Source organism: Haemaphysalis longicornis, unplaced genomic scaffold (genome assembly GCF_048455015.1).
Source record: "Haemaphysalis longicornis isolate Haplotype H1 unplaced genomic scaffold, Haemaphysalis longicornis Haplotype H1 scaffold_7, whole genome shotgun sequence".
Lineage (NCBI taxonomy): Eukaryota > Metazoa > Arthropoda > Arachnida > Ixodida > Ixodidae > Haemaphysalis > Haemaphysalis longicornis.
The window spans coordinates 113,422,958-113,445,021 of NW_027526422.1; the positions used below are offsets into that span (position 1 = coordinate 113,422,958).

Genomic DNA, 22,064 nt, shown 5'->3' on the forward strand with positions numbered 1-22,064 from the left:
CCAAGAGCGCCATTGCTACGATGAGGTAAAAATGTGCTAATGAAATGAGTGCAAATAATGCATAAAATTACTTCGGTGTAAAGGGCCGGATCCAAAAGATGAGTGAGGAGTGTGATGAGGCATGGAATGAGCTAACGGTGTATAGGGCCATGGTAAATAGAACCCTACGGATGAACAAGGTAATGAGGTGGACGAGAATGCTACTTTCTAAAACAAACCTGCTTTAAAAAACCGATATCATCAAGGTATTCTAAAACTCTGCTGAACTCGAAAACAGGACAGTCTGATAAAAACATTGCAATGTGCCGTGGCATATTCTTACGGTACATTTCCGGGAAATAGCGTCTCCTTTCTGGTTCCATGGCCGAGCACTCAACCAAAACATGGAGGACTGAAAGACCCTCGCCACATCTGGCACAGTTTGGCGGCTGGTCACCAGTCAGGAGGTAGGAATGCGTGCCATGTGTGTGTCCTATTCGTAGTCTGCATCGCCAGACCTCAAAGGCCCTGTTTTTTTCCCTGGCAGCTGATCGGCCGATTATAGGTTGTACCAAGTGAAGCTTGTTGTTGACTTCTCTGTCCCATTCTTTCTGCCAGAGCTGAAGGAGTATGTGTTTTACTGCTGGTTTCATATCCAGGTAAGGTACTTGCGTGATGTCAATACTGGTTCTTTCAGCTGCTCTGGCAGCAGCCTGGTCGGCTTCCTCGTTGCCAGCTATGCCACAATGGCCAGGAACCCAGCACACTATAATTTCTAAATTTAGCTGGTGTGCTTTGTACAGAGCTTTAAGAAGGGCAGTAAATGTGGGATTCTTGGTGCCCTTTCCTGTGGACAGGGCCGTGACAACGCTGAGTGAGTCTGTGAAGATAACAGACTTTTGTGTTTTGCTTGTGATAATGTGGTCCACAGCCAGATATACTCCGTGTGCTTCTGCTGTAAATATGGTTGTGTTTTTATGCATTGTTTTTGCTATTGAAAGATGCTGTCCAACAACTGCACAGGCCACAGCCGATTTGGTTTTCGATGCATCAGTGAAAAACTGAGCAGCCTTGTACTTGTCTTGGAGGTATGCGAAGTGCTGTTTGACTTCCAATAGTGAGCCTTTCCTGTCTACTTGTCTAAATGAGGTGTCGCATGATATGATGCTTGTATCCCAGGGTGCCACGCATTCATCTGGGGTCATTTTGAGAGTGTCATCAAACGAGATCGATAGTTTTGTAGAGATGGAATTGATCAGCAGTGGAAACGGTTGAGCTAAGGAAGGTCGATTTGAAAAGAGCAGCATTCTTGAGTTATCTCTAATCAGGGAGTCACACGGGTGCTCGGGCTGACGTAACCTTCAGGGCATAAATAATACCAATAAAAGTTCGCTGGTACTCCAGAGACCAACAGCCTGATTCAGCATAGAGGCTCAGTACTGGACTAGTGCGGAAGGCCCCTGTGGCCAACCTGATGCCCAGATTGTGGATAGGATCAAGCATTTTAAGTGCAGTGCTAGAGGCTGACCCATAAACTACACATCCATAATCTAGGCGGGACAAAACAAGACTTTTGTACAGGTGTAGTAGACACTTCTTGTCAGTGCCCCATTTCATGTGTGCTAGTATCTTAAGCACATTCATTGCCTTCAAACACTTCAGTTTCAGATGCTTCAGGTGGGGGGTGAACGAGAGTCTCGAGTCGAAGATCAATCCGAGAAACTTATGTTCTGTTTTAACAGGAAGCAGCTGTCCATTTAAGTAGATTTCTGGTGCAGGGGCAATGCCCCTTTTTTTCGAGAACAGTACACAGGCACTTTTTGAGGGGTTAAATTTGAAGCCATTCTCATCTGCCCATTTGGACAGCTTATTCACCGACAGCTGAATTTGGCGTTCACAAAAGGAGAGATTGCAGGACTTGAAGCCGATCTGCACATCGTCAACATACACTGAGTAAAACATGGTTGGCGGAAGTACAGTGCGTAGGGAATTCATTTTTACAATGAAAAGTGTGCAGCTCAGCACACCTCCCTGCGGCACCCCTGTCTCTTGTGTAAATGGTTTAGACAGAGTACTGCCGATCCTTACACGAAATGTCCTATCAGAGAGGTAGCTTTCAATTGTTTTTAGCATATTTCCTTGTATCCCAAGGGCACAAAGATCTCTCAATATACCAAACCGCCAAGTAGTATCATAGGCCTTTTCAAGGTCAAAGAATACAGACAGAAAGTACTGTTTATGCGCGAACGCATATCTTATTTGGGACTCCAAGCGCACAAGTTGGTCAAGCGTGGATTTTTGTTCTCGAAAGCCACACTGGAATGGATCCAGGAGCCTGTTTGCTTCTAGAAAATGCATTAATCTTCGGTTGATCATTTTTTCAAATACTTTGCACAAACAGCTAGTCAGAGCTATAGGTCTGTAGCTAGATGCAACTGCTGGGTCCTTCCCTTCCTTCAATACTGGAACAACAATGGCCTCTTTCAGCCTTGGAGGGATATATCCATTGTTCCAGATCCTATTAAAAAGTGATAGTAATGCAAGTTGAGTTTCTGGGTGCAAGTTCTTGATCATTTCATAGTGAATATTGTCAGGTCCAGGTGCTGCTTTACCAAGTGTGTTTAGGCAAGCTTCAAACTCAGCAATAGAAAACTCAGCATTATATGCCTCACTTGGAGGTGATTTACGATGAAGTTGCAGTTTTTCTTCCCTACGTTTCAATTTAAGAAACTTGGCTGAGTAGTGCGCTGCACTTGAAACCGACTCAAAGTATGCTCCCAGTGCATCCGCCTGATCTTCCAGAGTGCCACCAGCATTATCAACTAGAGGGCGGGGGCAAGTCTGCTGCCCTTGCAACTTGCGTATCCTATTCCATACTTTATTTTGGTCGGTGTAAGAGTTAATGCCCTCTATGTACTTCTCCCAACTCTCACTTTTTGCTATCCGTCTCACTCTTCTCGATTGGGATTTGATGCGTTTGAAGTTTATGTAGTTTTCAGTCGTGGGAGAGTTACGGAAGAGGCGCCATGCTGCATTTTGTTTTTTCCTAGCACTTTGGCAGTCCTCATTCCACCAAGGAATCGGCTTTCTTTTTGGGTTACCAGAACTTTGTGGGATACATTCACTAGCGGCTTCAATTATGTGCTTTTCGATAAAGGAAAGTGCGCTGTCAATGTCCAGTGAATCTAGATAGTCACGTGGAAGACAGGTGAGCTGTCGAAACTTCTTCCAGTCAGCAGACCCCATCCTCCATCGTGGTACACTGTTCTGATCATGTGTCGACATTACCTTTTCTTTCAGCACGATTGGAAAGTGGTCGCTTCCATAAGGGTCATCCAGGACATGCCAGTCCAGTAGTGGGAAGAGAGTAGCAGTGCAGAGAGCTAAGTCAACTGATGAGGATGTTTTGTGCGTGGGACTGAAGTATGTGGGCTTCTTTTTGTTCAATATGCAAGCTCCAGTGGAGACTAGTAATTTTTCTATCATTCGCCCTCTTGAGTCGTAGTTTTCACAGCCCCAGTGAGGATGATGGGCATTGTAGTCTCCTGCTATTATGTACGGCTCTGGGAGCTGGTCCATTAGATTTTCAAATTCAGATTTCTGTAGTCGCTTGTCTGGGGGAATGTAAATGGAGCAAATTGTTATTAGTCGCTGCAACCATATAACTCTCACAGCTACAGCCTCTAGTTCAGTCCTGAGTTTAACTTCCTTAGCTGTGGTTGACCTATGAAGGATAATAGCCACACCACCCGACGGTTGGTTGGTGTTTTGCCTGTCCTTTCTGTATGTGATGTACTGGGGTAAAAAGTCTGTGTGTTTGCTGCTTAAGTGGGTTTCTTGGAGACACACTGCCAAAGGTGCATGCTCCCAGAGCAGCTCTTTAACATCATCCAAGTTTTTCAGAAGCCCCCTGCAGTTCCACTGCAGTACACTACAAAAAGCCATTGCTAGTATTGAGACGTTTGTTACTAAAGACAGGCTCAGCTTGTTAGCTGCCAGAGCCTTTTCCAGTAGGAGACACCTTAGGGAGCTCTGCTTTTTTGGTCAGTTCCTGGGAGTTCGTACGTTCCAGAGGTTTGTGGCGATCCTTCGGCGTGATTGACGCAGAGGATGGCTCACTTGTGTCCATAGCCTCCAAAGAAGGCTTCTTTGTTGATGGTTTGAAACCTGGGGCCTTGGCTGGCCTCCGGTTCTCTTGTGAAGTTACGACCGTCTCAGTGGTGTTAGTTAGCTGTGCAGACCGCGAGGCTGCAGCTGACACATTGGCCGTTTTCGGGCCACCATTTCCTTGAGGTGCAGCAGGTGTCGCTGTTTGCACCTGGGGGGCTGAAGATGTCTCCTCAGGCCCTCTCAACGAGGTTCCTGATTGGACAGTTGCCGCACGTGACGCCGCCCCCTGACGCGCCACGTCGGCGTATGCTATCTTATGCGTGATAGCGAGACGCCTGCGTGCTTCGGGGTAAGAGATGTTTTCTTTTACTTTCAACGCAATGATTTCTTTTTCTTTTTTCCATTGCTGGCATGAGCATGAGTATGCAGCATGGTCACCGCTGCAGTTGACACAGTGTGGTGGGGCAGTGCAGCTTTCCGACACGTGGTCGGTTTTGCTGCATTTCGCACATGTCTGCTTACCCCTGCAACTCTGTGATCCGTGGCCAAATTTCTGACACGTATAGCACCGGCGCGGGTTGGGGATGTAAGGTCTGACTCGGATTTTCACGTAGCCAGCTTCTACGGTCTCCGGGAGAACCGTTGTGCCAAAGGTGAGAACAATGTGCTTGGTGGGGATTTCTTTGTTTTCGCGGCGGATGACTATCCGCTGAACTTTGATGACATTTTGGTCATGGAAGCCTTCAAGAAGTTCATTTTCAGTAAGGTCTAGGAGGTCTGCTTCACTTATGACACCACGCACGGTGTTCATGGAGCGGTGAGGACTGACAGTAACAGCGTTGTCACCAATTTTGTCAACTTTGAGGAGCTTGTCACATTGAGTCTTATCTTTAACTTCAATCAGCAGGTCACCATTGGACATTTTTTGTGCCTTGTAGCCAGCCCCAATGAGGTTCGATAGACATTTGGACACAAGAAATGGTGACATCTTTCTCATTGTTGTGTTCTCATTTTCCGAGTGCATCACGTGGAAGCGTGGAAAACATTCTTGCCTCTTTGAAAGAAAAAATTCAAAGGTGGTTGCCTCGGTGCGCCCCCTTTTAAGAGAGCGATTCATGGAAAAGGGATTAGAAGATGCCATACAACAAGTATGTGTTCGGTGGCAAGGCCGGTCGCCCACCACCGAGCCCAACAAGGGAACGTGGCTTTTTCAGCACACGCTAACCGTACCTTGCCACTATAACCCTATGCTTGAAATCAGGAGTGACGTCTTTGCACAGGGTTAACCCTCGCCGCCTGGAGAAAAAACGGAGAAATAAGGAAGAGAGAAGATGACAGGACAGGGTTAGGAAAGACGATAGGAAAGCAAAAGAATGAAGAAGAGGACAGGAAAAGGCGACTGGCTGATTCCCCCCAGGTCGGGTCAGACTGGGGGCACCGTCTACGGGAAGCGGGGGCCGAAGTGGTGTGTTGCCTCTGCCAGGGGGCCATGAAGGTCCAAAACAACCCTGGCTTTGGCTCAACCACCAGGATGCCCTTTTCCCCGGACACGGCAAAGCCACGCACAGCCGAGGGCGTGGGTGGGTCCAACCCACATGGGCTCGGGGTCCGCGGTGTCGCCACTACCGTCACCTTGAAACGCAAGGCGCCCCTGCGGGCACAGGCAACTGTAAACCACCTGTACTGGTGTGCAATGTCAAGCGATGGCCACCCGGCGCACAATCTCCCCAAGTGGCCCTCGCTGGGAAACCACGTCATAAACACCCACGAACACGAGTCTAGGATGTTTCCCCACTGTGCCCACGGTTACCTAAGTGGGGATAAAAGACTCTGGTTCAGCTAAGGCATACACTGTAATAAAATTTGATTGAACGGAAACATTGATGGCTGCATTTTTTTTATATGAAGGGAGTGATGCGCATCGCAAATTTCGTGAGGTAGTCTGCTCCCCATCACTTGTGAAAGATGTGCCACAGCTGCCAACCAAGCAGCAGATCTACAGCTGTGAGGCTTTTCACAGCCTCATTAACCAGTTCACTCCAAAAACATACCACTACAGCCATGGTGGTATGCAAGCCAGGTTAGTGCTGTTGAATTAAGTGCTTGGTGCATGGCATGCTTTCAAGTTTTCTTTGGACTGCATGTAATGGTAAGTGTAACAGCACACTTTGCTACAAATTAACATCTATTGTTGGGTGCAATAAGTGTAATAATTTTTTATGCTAACAAAGCTCCCCTCTCTCCCCACTACTGCTTCCCCAGAATCAGAATTGTTAGCATGCACTACAACAAAAACCACGGCTACATGCAAGCAACGACAGCCATGGGGGAGTGAAAGTGGGCAGTGCATTTCGGGAAGGTGCGGCAAGGGGAAGCCAGCCTTTCAGCCATAAAAGAACCACCAATCAACGGTAAGGACAGGGTTGCTTCCGAGCTCCTGGTTGCATCATTCAGCTAGCCATGAGCACAGATATATCTGCAGTCATGTCTGAAGTGCATCCGAAAGGTTAAATTCATGTGATTATTTGATGCAGGAGTGTGTGAATCATAACAATCGAAATTAACTTTTTTCTTAGTTATGACATGGCTTGTAAGGGCAACAACAACCCATTCTAAGAAGGAGCTGAACTTGCATGGAACGTTCGTTAAGTTTGGAAGCATAAAGGGGCGTTGGGAATGTGTTGATGGAGCTACCGGCAAGCCAAGTGATGGAAGTTCGTCTCCTGCAGAAAAAAATTATTCTGCCATCGTTGCATTTGAGTGGTGGTATGCAGGGTGGGCTTCATGGATGCTAAAAAGGTAGATATCCCAAAAAAGTGCCACAGTGAGCAATTACGTGAAGCCCCATCGATGGACAGTGATATAGTCCACCTTCAGCCCAGCTTTCTGTGCTAGTAACACAGCCTCTATGAATATCTTCAACAGAAGCACAGCAAAAACTCCTAGTATTAGCCACCAGAAACCATTCAGGGGCTGAAACATGATTATGAAACTACGGTTGCAAGGAAGTTGTCTTAAAAATTGCACTTTTATTCAAAAAAGTGGTACTTTCAATGAACCAGTATTGCATTTTGCTTTTGTGGTCACTCCAAACTACAAAACATTTTTTTGCCCTTATTTATAATTTACTTTCCTGATCCGGGAACCAGTTCGCGAACCAGTTCAATGCAGGATTTAGTCGAACCAGAACTGGACCAAAACTAAATGAATTCCCCCAAACCCAGACGGTGAGAGCCGGTATTTTTTCTGGTTCGACACACTGGCCTTAACACTCATGGACTATCCCCAGGACATCCCTAAAAACCTATGTTCTTTAAAAAGAATTTTTTCGTTTGAAATGAGCACAAATTCATGCCGCCAGAGGCCAGCGCTGCATTCTGCACCACGCTGTACAAGGTGTGTTGCCACACCCTAGGCCAGCGGAAGTCCGCAATCAATGGCCCCTACTCGTGCAGCACTTTCCTGTGCCAGGTTTAAAATGGTACCATTTTAAATGCAAATGAAATATTTTGTAAAAATAATGTTCTTTCTATTGGCTGTCATTCGTGCATATTACTGAAAGACTTGTTGATGTTTTCAAAGTTCCTATTCTACTCCCACAATACAGTTTCAACGGTCAGCCCTGCCATAAATACCTGCAATGACAAGGACCCCGCCGAGGAAGCACCAGAGCACCCCGCTCAGTAACGGACATTGTCCTGTATGATGACTTTGTCAAGTTGGCAAATGGGCAACAGTTTCTCCTTTATAATGCTGGGCCACAAGATCCCAATAGACTGGTCATACTTTGCACCAAGAAGAACTTGGAGGTGTTCGTTGTGTGCCTGCACTGGTTTGAGGATGGAACAATTACCGTCGCACCAGCCTTGTACTATCAAATATATACCATTCATGTCCGCCTGGAAGGAAGGGTGCTTCCCATGCTGTATTGCCTACTCAGATGGAAAACCACGGCCAGATAAACCAGGGTCTTTCGCAAGATTTTACTCTTGGAGCCAAGCATGTCACCAATCACCCTGATAACAGACTTCGAGCAGGCGACCATACAAGCATTCCAAACAGTATTCCCAGCAGCAGCTTCTTCAGCCTGCTTCTTCCACTTGAAGCAGTCCGTGCAATGGAAAGTGCAGGAACGTGGCCTGGCCTCCCTCTACTCAAGATATAGTCGATTTCGTGAGGCAGTGCAACTTCTGCCAGTTCTGGCCTTCTTGAGGCCTGAGGACATCAAACGCGGTAAGCCACGTTTTGCTACAATTATATTTGAAAATGTTTGACTGAAAAGAGTGCATCAGTGATTTCGGTTATCTGCGCCAACTAGAACTGTTAAAGGAATACTAAGAATAAGTTTTTGTGATACGTTTCTTTCGCTTCTATGGGTGCCTACCAGCCCAGTAATCATAGACTGGCACATTAGATGATTGACCGCAGCAAAGGTAGTTATCAACAGCCTTGTTCATTTGTGTCAGTTCTGATTTCGATGAAATTGTATCTCGTATTCTGCTGGATTTTGAGAGATGGGGGATATCCTTGATTATCACTCTTAGACCGTTCGCGGACTGCTCAAACTGATCTGGTGCTGAATTTTCCCATGCATTCCTATAAGATCTCCAATCAGAAGTCAGTTAGATTTCGCATGGGTTTCTCAAGACTGGTACATTAAGGGCGCACAGAGAGTGGTTTGAGGGGAGGGGGTGAAGTTATGCAAGGTGTATGTGCCTTTTTTACTGTAGATGTTGTTCTCGCAGATTGCCACTTTGATAGATGCCTGCTTTGATAGATGCAAAATAGGCATGACAAATACATGAATGGCAAAGGGCACAGAAATCTGTTTGAACAAATGAGTAATGTCCAATGCTTATCGGCATTCCAAGAAGCAATGAAGCATTCATTAACAGTGAGTTTCTGGTAACTAACTCACTGATACCAGCAACCAAAATTACAGGGCTATTTACAGTCACTGAACTCCCCTTCCTCATATCGTTTCAGAATAATTCATACAGGTAATAGGCACAAAAGAAGTAAGTTTTTGTTAAGTAAAAGTAAAAAAAAGCCATAATTGCAGCACTTTTTATCCCACAAGAAATTAAACCAAGACAGCCATGTCTGTTTTTCCAACTCCCTTTGTTTTTCTTGTACAACTGTTTTTGGATATGCTGTTTTCCAGGTTTCAAGGAGTTGCAGGACCACATCCGGGAACAGGAAGAGCAACAGGCAGAAATTTTTTATACTTTGAAAAAACTTGGTCCGCCATTTGGCAGGAACAGGACATGGAGAGACCCAGCATTTTCACCATCCCTATGTAGTTGCCATTACAGGGTTCAAGAGGAAATGTCAATGACGAACAGTGTAGAAAGCTGGCACCACAGCCTCCAAAGCTCCCTGGGGTTTCACCACCCAGACCCGCATTATCTGATTGACGCAGTTAAAGCAGAGCGGTCGCTGACAGAGCAAAAGCAAGCCGACGCTTCTCAGGGCATCGCACCGGGAGTTTCAAAGCCAGTATATGCGAGGATCGCAGAATGCCTGCAAGCAGTGTTGGTCAACTACTTAACGACGTCATTAATTTACACGCTGCTAGCATGCAGGTTCACTTATGAAAGTGATGAAATGTAGACGAAAAAAAAAACTTCCATGTGTACCAGAGTTTGTAGATTGTATTTGTGCAGTGTCATCACATGAATTTTTATTCGTACATAGTGTTTGCTTTCAAAGATTTGTAATTATGAGTACATTTTTTTTTACTTGGGCCAGCACAAAGGCACCAGTTGCTGTGTAATTAAAGAATTTTTTTACTTATGTGTTGCACAGATATCAGTGGACTTCTTGGACGGACGACAAGGTCCACACTCTGATTTGAAGTGTGGGAAGATTGCCTCAAGGATTTACGACATACGACGCACAATTGTAAAGTCTACATAGCGATCACAGCGAAACTTAAATTCTACGATATTACGAAGACCACGAAATCTATCAGAGCAAACCTTGAGAATCTCGAAAAAACATACAGGATACTGACACTTTCTCTCCTTAGAGCTGCCAAAGAGTGATGTTTTTATTCTTTTTCCGTTGTGTGCGCTGGTGCCAGCAGCGATCGCTTTTCAGTGCTGCTTCTTTCTGTGCAAAGTATCGGTAGCAGTAATCTGTGCAAAGTATCGGTAGCAGTAATGTAAACAGGTGTAACCACATGGTCTGATCATCAAACCATTTTTATAGCGAAGAAGAGGGCTGCCTACAATTATCACTCAAGCAGGAGCTTCTTAAGGAACCTGCATTGTAACTAACAATATTCACAATATTTAAGTATGTACAGCTGATGGTGCCGGTGATATTTGCTTGAAAGTGTGGCACCCTCTGTGAATTTTTATGTGAAGACGCTAAGGCATGCTCATAGTGGTTGCAGTGTTTCCCGAATACGTCGCAGCAAAATTTAGATCACTGGTTGCCAACATGACATCATTTTCCCCCCCAAAATAAAGGTTTCTATCTCAGCATGTTTTTTTTGTTTGTTTTTTCAGACACTGTAACTGCACAAAAGGCACTGGCTCTGCCCAAAGCAAATGGCCACTAATGTAGAGTAGAAATAGTGATTGATCTCCACGAGCATGTGGTTTGTTCCCTTCAAAGAGAGCGATGTGACAGCTGAGGCACCGGTTAACGAAAGCTGCTTTCCAATATCGTACGAGCAAGTAGCATTGCAAATTAGGGCCTGCTTTTTTTACTCGCAATGCTAAGGATTGTTACTCCGACACTTATGCAAAAAAATTACGGACGGTCTACTTCATCTCGATTAATAGCAACGTGATGCCGGAATCGGTCCAAACTCCATTATCCTGGGCAAACGTTAGTTGAAATTCTTCAGTGGAAACAATAGTGCGAAACGTGATGCTACCACGTGCATTTGAAGGCGACTCTGAGCGGCCACCGGTTCTGGTGCGGCTGCTTCTGTCCTATCACGCACGTCACGTCCGGCCGCCGGTAATGGCTGCCTTTTCTGTTCAGTTTCGGTTCAGAAAACGCCAATGTCGCGAGCCGTTTGCGTCACGTGTGGATGTTTGAAGCGCAGTATTTTGCATTTTGCGCCCTTTTTATGTGCACTATTACGTGGCATTATTTTACATTGTCGAAAATTTGAGTGCAGTTGGCCTTTAAGGGGCTCAAGCTACCCGGACGTCGAGGAGGCGTTATGGCAAATCCCATTGGGAGAGCAGGAGCACTAAAAAGCACGCTGAAAGTGCTCTCTTTTGAGCCAGCGTGTTTCAGTGGTTCAATAGAAGTAGGAGCACTGTCATCCAGTGGCGGAGCGAGATCACTTTCGCCGCGCCGAGGACAGCCGGGAGCAGTCCCTTGAAAAGCGGAGTGAGCACAGTACGAAGAAAGTCGCATGACTTTTAACGTCGTATTTTTGCCCCTTTTCGTGAGCGCATGTTTTTGCTCCCGCGAGTTGTTGTGGCCCGGCGAGGGCGGTGGTACAGAGGCAATGGCGGCAGACAAGCATGTTTGGTGCTTGGGCTCCAACGATTTTGACGTGGTTGCGGTAGGTTCTCGCAGTCCCTGTCCCCCTCACCTGACGTTAGATGCACTAGGAACAGGGGCAGCAAAATGTCATCGCATTGCCGAAGCGCTTGACGAAGTAGAGAACGACAGCAGCGACAGCTGCTGAAGCTCAACGTCAGAGTCAAGTTCAAGCAGCAGCAGCAGCAGCAGCGACGGTGACGACGAAGTGTATGCAGCAGCGTTTCACCACCTGTTTTCGATGCCGCAACACAAGCCGAAGGTGGAGGTATATGTTAAGAAGACGGTGTCAAGCTACTCAGATGAGGAGGTGGGTCGTTCAGCTTCCGAGCGTGGGAGAGCGCTTAAAGGCCTCCTCGCTCGTAGTTCTCCCCTCTCCCACCTACTCTCCGGGTGTATGCCGTCCATTGGCAGGTGGAGTGGCCCTGCTTCCAAGTGCTACCATGTGTTCTGCCCCCTACTGCTCACTGCATGACGCCACTTCTCCTGTTCTCTCAATGGAATTCGCCATTAGTGCGCTGGTTGAAAAATGCGAGCAAAAAACTTGCCTGTGAGCGCACCCCCCTCATGGAAAAAGCGCAGTGTTTGCCACAGATTTGGGCCACGACAGTATTGCCTGCAGCAGTGGCTGGCTCGCTAGATTTAAGGCAGGATACAATTTAACCACGACAGTTGTTTCCGGCAAAGGTGCAGCGGCAGACAAAGACGGTGCAGAGGACTGGGCCAGCGGCAAACTGCAACATACCTTGTGCGGATATTCTCCAGAAGATGTATTTAACATAGTAGGATCGGCACTCTTTTTTGAGATGTTGCCGGACCGAACTCCAACTTTTAAAGGGGAAATGTGCACGAAAGGTAAGCAAGCAAAGGAAAGATTAACTATCGCATTTGCGGTCAACATTCCAGGAACTGAAAAGCTGCCACTCCTTGTGATTGGCAAGGCCGTGAAGCCCAGACGCTTCAAGGGTTGTCCACGACTTCCCACAGGCATGTTATATCGGAATAACACCAAGGCCTGGATGATCTTGAAGCTATTTGAGGAGTATGTGCAACTGCTGGACCGTCGCTTTACCGTAAGCGGAAGAAAAGTTGTCATGGTTGTCGATAACACCAGCTCCCGTGGAAATTGAGAACCGCTCCGCTATGAAGCTAGAGTTCGTGGGAGTGAACACAACGGTGCTGTCCGAGCCCTTGGTCCAGGGGGTCATTCGGTCTGTGAAGCATCTGTACCGAAAAAACTTCTGCGCAGAATGCGTCTTGCCATGGAAAGCAGCAAGACATACAACACCGATAGGATAAGCACCACTCATTTGCTAGCGTATTCATGACAAGTTTGAGCCCTTTTCATGTGCAGCAAAACGCTAAGAAGCTTTCATGGCCGGAAGAATGGGACATCCCCAGAAATCGAGCTCTTGTTGACGGTGTTCATATGAGAACAGCGAGCTGTGCATCTGGCTGTGAGTGTGGAGCTCATGCAGGTGAAACCTAGAGAGCTTGCAAGAGAAGAGATACCAAGCTCTACTGTCAAAGTGAGCAAGGCAAGCACTGGGTCCGTCACTACACGTGCCGTGCTGGATTTTGGTTGCACTGGCAAACTTTGATTTCACAAAAGCTGCCCAAAGCATTCAAGGAGTTGTTTGCCGCTTTTCAGCGCCACATTATTTCGCAAGTCGAAGAACTTCTAGCTAGGCAAAATCTGCAACGCTGATCAGACACGAGTTTACTTAGACGTGCCATCGCCCCTCACCGTTTACGAAAAGGAGTCTAAACAAGCCTGTGTCCAGACCACTGGCAATGAGAAGACGCAAGTGACTGTCATGCTATCGTCCACAGCAGACGGCCACAAGCTTCCACTCTATGTGGTCATTAAGTGCAAGACGCTTCCTAAAGGTGAGGAGCTTCCAAGAAATATCATGGTGAGATGTCACAAGGAAGGGTGGAAGAATGAGGACCTCATCCTGGACTGGCTAAAGTCGGAGTGGTGCAGGCGGCCCAGCGCGCGCTTGCCCTTCCCATCCATCCTCGTGCTGGACGCATTTCGCTGCCATTTGGTCGAGTCTGTCAAGAAGCTGCTGCACGATTGCGGCACTGATGACATCGCAAATACAGCCTCTTGATGTTTGTATAAGCAGACCCTTCCAGGACGCAGTCAAAAGGTGCTATGCTGAATGGATGCGCTCAGGTGAGCCTGCTGTGACACCGACTGGGCGGCTGAAGTGGGCATCGCCAGCCACTTTGAGCAAGTGGATTGTGGACGCGTGGCCAAGCATCCCACAAGACCTTGTCCGTCGTTCATTCAAAAAGTGCAGAATCTCAAACGCCCTCGATGGCACAGTAGATGAGTACCTTTGGGAGGACACCTCAGGCAAGGAAGCATCGGAAGAAAGCGCGGCCGAGTTTGAAAGTTACTGAACTGCGGGGACTCATCCTCACTCATGTTATACGAGAGTAAACACCGCACCGGTAAACACCGCATCGGTAAACCCCACGCCGATCGAAATTGAACCAATAAAACAATTTAAAAGAAGTTTTTTTTTCAATTTCACGTCCCTAAAATATTACCTCGTATTATATTCGGGTTCGTATTATACATAGGTTATACACAGTGAAGCGGATGCAGACACAGCCTCCTGTGATGCACACAAGGAAACCACCGATGACAGCGACTGCGAGGCGTTGATTGCAGAAATTTTGGAGCGACAGAGTGGCGGCGACAGAGTGCCATTTTCTGCCTTTCGAGATGTCGACAGTGACATTGTAAACTCTGTCAATGCCAAATTATCCAGCGCAAGCGACAGTGAGAACGACAACAGCAAAGCTGAGCTGGATGATGTGCCCTGACCGTCCGTTGCAGAAACAGCTCGAGCACTGGATGTATTGCAGCTGTTTGCTGAAAAGCGAGGCTTAATGAACACCCTGGCCTCCCACTTGGATGGCTTTGAAACTGCACTTGTCGCTGAGAGTCGCCGAAAGGCAAATGAAAGCAACTAATTTCTGGCGGCCTATTTCCACAAAATAAAAGTTTTTCATGGTTTTCTTGCTAAACGTGTTTCATTTCACACGCAGGTATGTGCACATTTCTCACTTTCGGGAAAACCATAGTGCCGGTTAGTACATACTTTATTCGCGTCCCCATCAGGTACGGTTTAACGAGGTTTTACTGTGATTGCTGAAGCTATGTTGTGCATTTGGTTCACAAAGCGTCGCATAAACGATGGCTTTTGTTCAACGGCTCGTTATGCTGCAGCTCGCTATGTTGTAGTACGTGCACAATCTTAAGTGCCTAATAGGAATGTATAAATAGCTACATTCTGCTGTGAAATGTAAAATTCGTCCACATTATTTATGCCGTGGTGCAATATATGCATATGTTAACCCGACTCTCGCATGTTACACTGCACGCAGCATGCTATGCATGCAGTTATATGCTTGGCAGTTCGTTTGCATTTTTCGTCTCGTGCAGGCTACTATATTCAACAAGCAGTAAAAAAGCCTCGTGGCACGAAACAGTTCACTAGTTGTGATACATAAGGAGAATGAAACTAGGCTTGGAGAACTAAATCTACCACATATATCTGCATTACCTCCCATGCATTATATTGAAAAAACAATATTTCAGATTGTGCACTGGAGTCACAGAAAAACCCACAGTGTTAACTTTATTGTTGTACCTCATCATAGTAACTGAAGTTCACCGAATGATCTGCCTACCCCTGGTGCTCACCCAGTAGCTGTTTTCCTGCAGTATTGGTGTTGAGGAGAGAAAAAAAACACTGGGAAATAGGCCAATGCATTACTTGCTAATCAGCTGTGACACTTGCCCTTCGCTATATAGTGAAAGGCATGTGGCACTTTGGTATATACGGAAGTAGTTTTATATAAGATATACAACAAAGAGTGTTGCAGTATATTTTATGGCAGTGGCTAGCGTTCCGTCCAGACGGAACGATATACAAGCGCTAAAGTTCCATCCAGACGGAACTGCGGATTATCCTTCCGTCCAGACGAAAGCAAAACCGGCTGATTAGACGCCATGTTCAGTCTTCAGATTTGGTGTAGAGGGTGCGCCTCGGGTAATGGCACCCTTGTCCCAGGTTCAATTCCCTTCGGGCATATTTTATTATTTTTTTTTGCGTTTTGTAACAGCTAACTTCGCGCCCATTTTACAATTACAATTGACGCGGTGAGAGCAGTCGGTTTTGATTTTGCCCTCAACCGGCGGCTCCGCTACCGGAGCCAAGGCCGACGTATCCATCGCCAGAGTTCCGATCATCTGTAGTTCATAATGGTGATTGCTAATTAACGGTTATTCTGGCTAATCAATCAGCGGAAGCGGTTCGTTCGGCTGGACTGCTCTCGCTGCTTGTTGTAAAGCGGGCGTGGTAGAGGTAGCGGCTTGGAGTTCCGTTTGACGGAGTTAGTGTTAGTCCGATCGCCTTTCTTGAGTTTTATTGATTTTTACCCAACCGGTCAAACCCCTCCTGCTCACAGCATTACCGTGCTTACGTTACCTTTTACCGTGTCTGCGGGAGTCGAGTTACCGGGCCGATCCACACGACGGACCGAGTCCGCCAGCGAGCTTCCTGAGCAGACGAAGTGTACCATCGCGTATTGATTACACCAAATGCAGTGCGCTCGGCGCTCTATGCTTGGTACAGCCGATAAAGGTAATCTTACTTGATTCCGTTTATTACGTGTTTCTTGTTAAGTAATGCTATGGTGTCTGGAAGGGGAAGTGTGACGGGCGCTATATGCGTGCCATGCTTGGGCGCTGCACGAACCGCGAGGAAAATATTAACAGTCCGCTAGGGGCGCTGCACTAGGGAGGGGAGCGGCCTTGGAAGGGTTTGTCGCGTGCGTCGTCGGCGTTGTGTGCACCTCTCAGCCGAGTGTGTTGTGCAGTGCATGTCTGTTTCGTTTTTTTGCTAAAGGCTAAGTGTGCGTGCTGTGTTTATCGTCTTGAAGGTACGTTGTGCTTTTTACTTGTGTATCAATATTGTCGGAAATGTAGTTAAACTTTCAAGCCCGTCATGCCGCCGAAGCCACGGACATGCTTTGTGCCCGGCTGTACAAGTGGCTACAAATCTTGTACGAGAAAGGCATCGCTATTTCGACCACCGAAGGACGCTTTGAAAAGGGAGCAGTGGGCTCGTAATATAAAAGGAGCGGACAAAGAGCTCTCGGATAACTGTGGTGTTTGTGAGCGGCATTTTGAAGAAAGGTTCATTGAAAGGTCTGGGCAACATGTCATCGGCGGCGAAGTTGTGCACGTAGCGCGCGATCAACCAAGTTTGACTGACGACGCAGTACCTACTGTGTTTCCCGATGCTCCGAAGTATTTTACGAAGAGAGCACCGGTCAAACGAAAAAACAGAAATCTCTGTGAGCAAGGCCCACCACCGTCCAAAAGGAAACGGGTATCTGCAGCAAGCGACACGCCAGCAGTCGTCTCGGAAACAGACGTGGAAGATGCAGGTGAGGGAGCCCAGCAAGAGATATCAAGAGAAGCAGGAACGCAAGACATATGCGGCAGTCTTCGCCTGCCAGGCCCGGGCTGGAACATGCTGTGCTTTTCAACGGATCCAGGCACTGTTTTGTTTGGCCTTTGCGAGCTTGAGGGCAATGAGATGGACCATATGTTGTTGCCGAAGTCGGTCCTGTTCAGAGAAACCAAGGATAATCCGGGCGAGGCGTTCTGCTCGGTGTTTCTCAGAGGGAAAGTGCATTTGGAGCGGACTGTCGTCTCGTCACAGGAGGCTCAAGATTTGCTTGACGCAACTCATTCACTCGCGCTGTGTGTAGGTTGTGGGTTGACGCCGTCAAATGGCAGCACGTATGTCTCGTTTGCTGGGAATTACCACTCGGTGAAGTGTACTCTTTCTGCTTCAGAGAGTGGACCGTGCATTTATTGTAAATACTTGCGCAAGCTCGTGCAAAACCAGCTTTCAAGAAGGAGAAAAAGAGGTGTGCCAGTAAACCGCGTGAAGAAGCATGCGAATGTACGCCGCCGCCTACGGATAGCTCAAAGGAAACTGCACAACATTGAGAAGGAACTTGAAGCCATAAGGTCAGCCAATGAGCAAATTGCAGATGAAGTTCTGGATAACCGCATCAAAGGGCTGCCATCGAAGCAGCAGCTGGTAGTGAAAGCATGTTTTAAGGCAGCTGCAAGAAAGAGCACATCTGGAATGAGCTACGAGAAAGAGTGGGTATTAGAGTGCGTGCTTCGCATGAAAAGCCCCAAATTGTATGAATATTTACGTAACCACAAGATACTCGTCTTACCCAGCCGGACCTGCCTTCAACGCTACATACGCAAGTTTAAAAGTGGCTTTGGCTTCAATGACAATGTGTTCAGCGCACTTGCGGTGAAAACAAAAGAGATGGACACGTGTGCTCGACATGGTGGCATTGTGTTTGATGAAATGAAGTGGTCCGAAAACTTCAGAGTAAACACAGCAGGTGAGTAGTAGTTAAAACTGCCATTTCAGTGATTTCTTTGACCGTTCTTTCATCCTTTATTATTGAACTTTAACCCTCAGTAGGCTTCAATTCAGTGACATCCTCACTTTGATTTTGGCAGTAATTATGGGTACCATTTATATTTAATTTCAGGGGCTGTTCAAGGGTTTGTTGACCTTGGAAGGTTTACGCCTGAAGGAGAAACTACAACTGCGGCAGACCATGGGATGGTTATGCTCTTTCAACCATTTCAAGGTGTGTAACATTTATTCTCTTTCATCGTATCGCTCTTGTTTAATTATTGCAAAACAAAAAAAGCTGTAATTGTCGCTCGTTTAGAATATAATTGGCTTAAAAAGCTTGATTTGTACATTGAAGGCATGAACCAAAGAGAGAATTTACTGAGTTTACCCAAATATGCCCGTGAGCTTTTCTACATGCCTCACACAACTTCCCCCTTGCCCTCCCCCCGAAAGGATATATTGGCAGCATCTGCTTTTCTTTTTTATGCTGCAGGTAACTGGACCCAAGTGCTCGGTGTCTTTTCATCGAAGGCCAATGTCAAGGCAGAAATACTTGAAAAGATCTTGCTTGAAGGGATACTTCTGGCTGAACAGGCTGGCCTTTTCGTGGACTTCGTGACATGTGATGGTGCCTCATGGAACCGAAAAATGTGGAAGTCATTTGGGATTCATGGTACTAAACTGTTCTTTTTCAATCGCATCATTGTTGCAACATGACTAGCTGTAAAAAGAATTCTTGATGTGCTTAGCCCTATTGTTTTCATAACGGGCTGTGTGTGGTTCTGATTAGCAGTGCCCTCATTCCAGATATTCAGGAATCTTGACTATTGCTAATCAATCTGTTTGTTTTCCAGCACGACCAGGTCAAGTCAAATGCAAGACTACGCACCCTGTGGATCCCACGAGGTCTCTGCATTTTTGCTCAGACTTCCCGCACCTTGTGAAGTGTCTTCGCAATTCTTTTGTGAGCACAGGCTTCACTACGCCCGATGGCAGGGCATGCATTCAACATATAGAAGGAGCTTGGGAGGAAGACAGAGGTTCTGTTACCCTGAAAGCCATGCCAAGTCTAACAACAGCACACATACGCCCGAAAAAATTCGAAAAAATGAAAGTTCATTCGAAATGAAATGAAAATTCATTCGAAAAAATGAAAGTTAATCTTGCTTTCAAACTTTTCAGTGATGAAGTGCTGAAGGGCCAGTGTTTCTATACAAAGCAGATTTAAAGAAGTCTGCTACTGACAGCATTGCACCAACACAAAAGCTGGTGAAGCGCCTGAGCAGGGTAATATCTATAATGACGTCAGGACAGCCACGAGATGGACTTAGGCCGTCATCGCAGAGCACTGCAGACCTTGAGGACTTCCTTAAGTTAAGTTTTTGGATAACTGGGAGGAAGCAGCAAAAAAAGAAAAAGGTGGGTTTGTAAGTGATGGTACTGCTGAAGGTCTTCGGGTCACGATACACAGTACGTTGTCATTGCTGAAATATTTAACATCTGTAGGCTTCAAGTACCTCCTAACTTTTAGGCCCAGCCAAGATAAGTTGGAAAACTTGTTCGGAATTATCCGCCAGTATTCAGGCAATAATGACCACCCATCCCCAGACCAGTTTCCCGTTACCGTGAACTGTTTGAGTTTTTATTACTTGGCACGAGCCCCAAAGTCGGGTAACAGCCAGGCGGAAATGGTGCAATCCCTGCTTAGCTCTCCATCTGCAACAAATGATGATGTTTTCAGCCTTCAGGACATAATCGAAGACATGCTGGAGTTTGGGGATGTTGACGGTGCGACTGGAGTAATTCGTTCAGCATTGAATTCTTACCACAGCAGCTACGCGGTAGAATGTAGTGACAGCCGCCTAATTAATTTCGAAAAAAGAATGCCTGCTCGGAGTGCGCATCATGCCTCACGTCTAGCCAAACAGCAGCTATGTGCAATGAAAACAGCACGTTTACAGCACACTTTGACAAAGGAGGCCTCGTGTACCCTTGTGAGAAGTTGGGCAAGCTTGTGTCTGTGCTAGAGGACGCCTTCACAATGTTTTTCTCACAGGAAAAACTTCATGCTTTCAGCATGCATGATTTCGTCACTTTTTTAAGCAGCCTAAAATTTGAACAAGTTGGTTGTGAGGCTCACTGTAAACAGCTTACAGCAAAAATCATGCATTTCTATGTAGTGACATGACTGCACTTCTTTACTAAGGCCCTGAATAAGGAAAGAGTTGCGCAGAGACAGCGTCAAAAGCATTTGAAGCTTTGGAGATGCCAGTAGGCGCTTTCACGCTGACATACGCAACGTGATTTTTTGAAGTGTAAGCAAAAAATAAACTGGAACATGCCTTTCAAAATGTGCTTGTGTGTACTTATTTTGCAGGTGTGTACTGATTCCCAGCAAATTTAAACTGACAGCAATTGTTTTTCCGAAGTTTACTATTGTGAACCAGTTCTATTGGGCGTCACACGATTTGTTTAAGGAATGAATAGCAAATAAACACGATCAAGACATCAGAAACACGAAAACCAAAGTTAAATCATAGGCCGGGAGAGGTCAATACTTGCGCAGGTTTTTTCGCTTTGAAGGCGTGCAGACTGCCCTTTAGATGGAAGTGTTATTCAACGTCACTTGTATTCCTCCTCCAGTAGCTAATGTGTTTTACGTTTTTTTCTGTTCGCATTTCTATAATCCTGGTCGCGTTTGATTTGTTGATAGCATACTGTTTCATAACTGCAGTGCCGAAAGTTGGGCAAGTTTGTGACCGTTCGTGATGAAAAATAGCGCAGAAGGAAGACCGACGGTACGATGCAGACAAGAGGAGGAGGAAAATGACAACATAGCTATTGTCTCAGTTGTGGTGGCCCCATCCTTCTGCGCTATTTTAATCATTCAGTATACGTTCATGTTCCAAGCTCGTCCACACGCGCACGAAGGCCGCCTTTGCCTCGATATGCCAATAAAATATTGGCGGCAGTTACCAATGCACCTGGATCAATATCTAGGCGCATGTTAACATTGCTAGTGAATGCATTGATTAAACAGCCGTTCTAGCTCTGGAAAAAGAAAGGAGCTCGTCTGCTTAGGTGCTGATCGAAAGACGCAAACGAAGAGTGCAGCAACGAAACCGTCTGCACGCGACATGTATCAGCACCAGTTCCAAAGTACATCGTCCTGTCAGTCCTGGCTTCAATTGTGCAACTGCTTGCGCCTTTTCGCGTAGCATATTTAAGGGCGCAAATCAAATTTCCGCCTATCAAGGGTGATTGAGAAGGAACACAATGCCAGTCGCCTGCACTCCGTACTTGCGGTGCTTGCAGAGGCGGCATATCCGCGCTAGCGCTAGCTCCCCTCCTCCATTGTGGCGCCACCTAGGAGCTGTACTCGCTGATCTGTGCAGCCGCTCGCTTGCGCCCGTCACACTTCCCCTTCCAGACACCATAGTAATGCTCAGGAAAGCAACAAACGACCATTTTTCTCAGATGCGCGAGCAAAATGGCCGTCCCTCAGGGCTGCCAACCTGCGAAGCCACTTTTCCCCTAGCTCCGATGAAAAAAATTCCCTAGATTTCCCTAGATTTTTGCTGAATGCAGTTATCAGATGTTTTCTCTCAGATATTGGGTTCTAGTTATGCGATATGACTGCCGAATTTCGTCCCTACTTGTGCTAAGCCTTGCCCGCCTCAAATAGTTCCGGTAAGTTTCTGAGCTCGCAAAGTGCTTTTAGGCCTCCAAAATTGTGCTGGGCAAGGTATTGTAGACTATTGGGTAATTACTACGACATATTTTACTCATTTCTTGCCTAAATAATTAGTGCGGGGTCAAATTCTATTCTACCTTGATTCTAACTTTAATCAGTAGATGGCGCCACCAACACGTTTTCTTTTTAAAACTCTACAGGTGATGGCTACAATATTCTCAAAACAACTACAGTTAGTGTGAATGCTTCACCCGAAAAGTGAAATATTCAAGTTACTTTAAACG

At 46.5% G+C, this 22,064-nt stretch overlaps 1 protein-coding gene across 1 annotated transcript; it reads left to right on the forward strand.

Annotated features, from left to right (window-relative positions):
- Positions 1-15,935: 15,935 nt before the first annotated feature.
- On the forward strand, positions 15,936-18,646 carry LOC144146828 (uncharacterized). Its single transcript, XM_077678756.1, has one exon. It carries the CDS (start codon positions 16,632-16,634, stop codon positions 18,069-18,071), a length of 1,440 nt encoding a protein of 479 aa, XP_077534882.1. The 5' UTR covers positions 15,936-16,631; the 3' UTR covers positions 18,072-18,646.
- Positions 18,647-22,064: the final 3,418 nt, after the last annotated feature.

Coding starts and splice junctions, on each gene's coding strand:
- LOC144146828 (XM_077678756.1), top strand. CDS start 16,632: ATGCCGCCGAAGCCACGGACATGCTTTGTGCCCGGCTGTACAAGTGGC.